The sequence below is a fragment of the Penaeus vannamei genome, chromosome 29, assembly GCF_042767895.1.
Source record: "Penaeus vannamei isolate JL-2024 chromosome 29, ASM4276789v1, whole genome shotgun sequence".
NCBI lineage: Eukaryota > Metazoa > Arthropoda > Malacostraca > Decapoda > Penaeidae > Penaeus > Penaeus vannamei.
In genome coordinates this window covers 20,668,834-20,671,333 of record NC_091577.1, presented here as the reverse complement: position 1 = coordinate 20,671,333, position 2,500 = coordinate 20,668,834, and the positions used below count along the sequence as shown (strand labels likewise).

Here is a 2,500-nt window from a genome sequence, read left to right as displayed (position 1 = left end):
TACTCCTCACCATCCTCTTCCTCCCCTTCTTCATCATCATCACCATCCTCCTCCTCCTCACCATCACCATCCTTCTCTTCATCATCATCACCATCCTCCTCCTCCTCACCATCACCATCCTTCTCTTCGTCATCATCACCATCCTCCTACTCCTCACCATCCTCTTCCTCCCCTTGTTCCTCACCATCACCATCCTCCTCCTCCTCACCATCAGCATCCTTCTCTTCATCATCGTCACCATCCTCCTCCTCCTCACCATCACCATCCTTCTCTTCATCATCATCACCATCCTCCTACTCCTCACCATCCTCTTCCTCCCCTTCTTCATCATCATCACCATCCTCCTCCTCCTCACCATCATCATCACCATCCTTCTCTTCATCATCATCACCATCCTCCTCCTCCTCCTCACCATCACCATCCTTCTCTTCATCATCACCATCCTCCTCATCATCATCACCATCCTCACCCTCACCATCACCATCATTACCACCATCCTCTTCATCATCATCACTACCATCATCACTAACCTCCCCCTGATTCCCCAGGCCCCAGAGAGCAGATAAACCAGCAGACAGCTTTCCTGGACGGTTCGGTGATTTACGGGACGTCGGACGAACAGCTCGGGTCTCTTCGGATTCACAAGGACGGCCTCTTGGACTCGCAGGTGAGAGGTTTTGGGGCGAGGGGTTAATTAAGGGACTTTTAAGGGGAAAGGGAAGGTAGGTCTTGTGGGGAAAGTATGGTGGGAGGGGGGGGGGGGGAGTTGTGGAGGAATGGCAGAATAAGTGAATTTGTAAACTGTAAGGAAATGGATTAATAAGTGAATAGATAAAAACGAAGAAAAAATTATGTTTATTTATTTATTTTTTTTTTAGAAATAAATGATTTTTTTTTCTCGTAAAGATGAAAATATATTTTGTTCTGTACTAATATTCTTCTGAAAGGCAAATTATGCAACGTCGCAATTGGAATATTGATTCTTCTTGCAATAAATGCCTGGTTCTACTTCAAGCATGTTTACGCTAGTTTAGCTTACTCCTGTTCCATAATTCACTTTTTTCCTATTTTTTTCTTCTTATTTTTGTTAGGTCTTTAACCGTGTTTTTACGAGCTATTTTCTTTTCTTTTTTTATCACTTTCTCGTCCCGATCATCTCTATCTTACTTGATTAATATATCATTCTTACTGATGACTCTATCAACCTTTTCTAATTATTTACTTCTAATCTACTCTGTCGTTTACTCGCTACTCGTATTTTACTCTCCCAACCCACCACAGGTGCCTATTAACTAATTTTATTTACTTCTTTTATTTGAATGACTCATTTACTCTTCTCGTATTTACACTCCCATACTAATTTTATCGTTTGATTTATTATTTCCTACCAATTTTCTCCTTCCTTTTCCCATTTCTCATTCTTACTCTCCCCTACTCTCCCGAAATGACTATCTACTCATATTATATACTCTTCCCTTCTAATTTACTCTCTCCTTTACTCATTACTCATACTTACTCTCCCATACTCTCCTGAAATGACTATCCACTCATTTTCTGTACTCTTCCCTCTTAATTTACTCCCTTCTTTACTCATTACTCATACTTACTCTCCCCTACTCTCCTGAAATGACCATCTACTTATTTTATGTACTCATCCCTTCTAATTTACTCCCTCCTTTACTCATTACTCATACTTATTCTCCCATACTCTCCTGAAATGACTATCCACTCATTTTCTGTACTCTTCCCTTCTAATTTACTCCCTCCTTTACTCATCACTCGTACTTACTCTCCCCTACTCTCCTGAAATGACTATCCAATCATTTTCTGTACTCTTCCCTTCTAATTTACTCCGTCCTTTACTCATTACTCAAACTTACTCTCCCCTACTCTCCTGAAATGACTATCCACTCATTTTCTGTACTCTTCCCTTCTAATTTACTCCCTCCTTTACTCATCACTCGTACTTACTCTCCCCTACTCTCCTGAAATGACTATCCAATCATTTTCTGTACTCCTCCCTTCTAATTTACTCCCTCCTTTACTCATTACTCATACTTACTCTCCCCTACTCTCCTGAAATGACTATCTACTCATTTCATGTACTCTTCCCTCGTAATTTACTCCCTCCTTTACTCATTACTCGTACTTACTCTCCCCTACTCTCCTGAAATGACTATCCACTCCTTTTCTGTACTCTTCCCTTCTAATTTACTCCCTCCTTAACTCATTACTCGTACTTACTCTCACATACTCTCCTGAAATGACTATCTACTTATATTATATACTCTTCCCTTCTAATTTACTCTCTCCTTTACTCATTACTCATACTTACTCTCCCATACTCTCCTGAAATGACTATCTACTCATTCTATGTACTCTTCCATTCTAATTTGCTCTTTCCTTTACCCATCACTCATACTCTCCTATACTCTCCTGAAATGACTATCCACTCATTTTCTGTACTCTTCCCTTCTAATTTACTCCCTCCTTTACTCAT

At 40.4% G+C, this 2,500-nt stretch overlaps 1 protein-coding gene across 1 annotated transcript in view; it reads left to right on the top strand.

Annotated features, from left to right (window-relative positions):
* The window catches only part of LOC113800350 (salivary peroxidase/catechol oxidase-like), a 26,840-nt gene that overhangs the window by 17,811 nt on the left and 6,529 nt on the right, over positions 1 to 2,500 (top strand). The window contains exon 8 of the mRNA XM_070142372.1: positions 549 to 667. Within this exon, the coding sequence (XP_069998473.1) occupies positions 549 to 667 (119 nt within the window). The remainder of the gene's footprint in view (positions 1 to 548; positions 668 to 2,500) is intronic.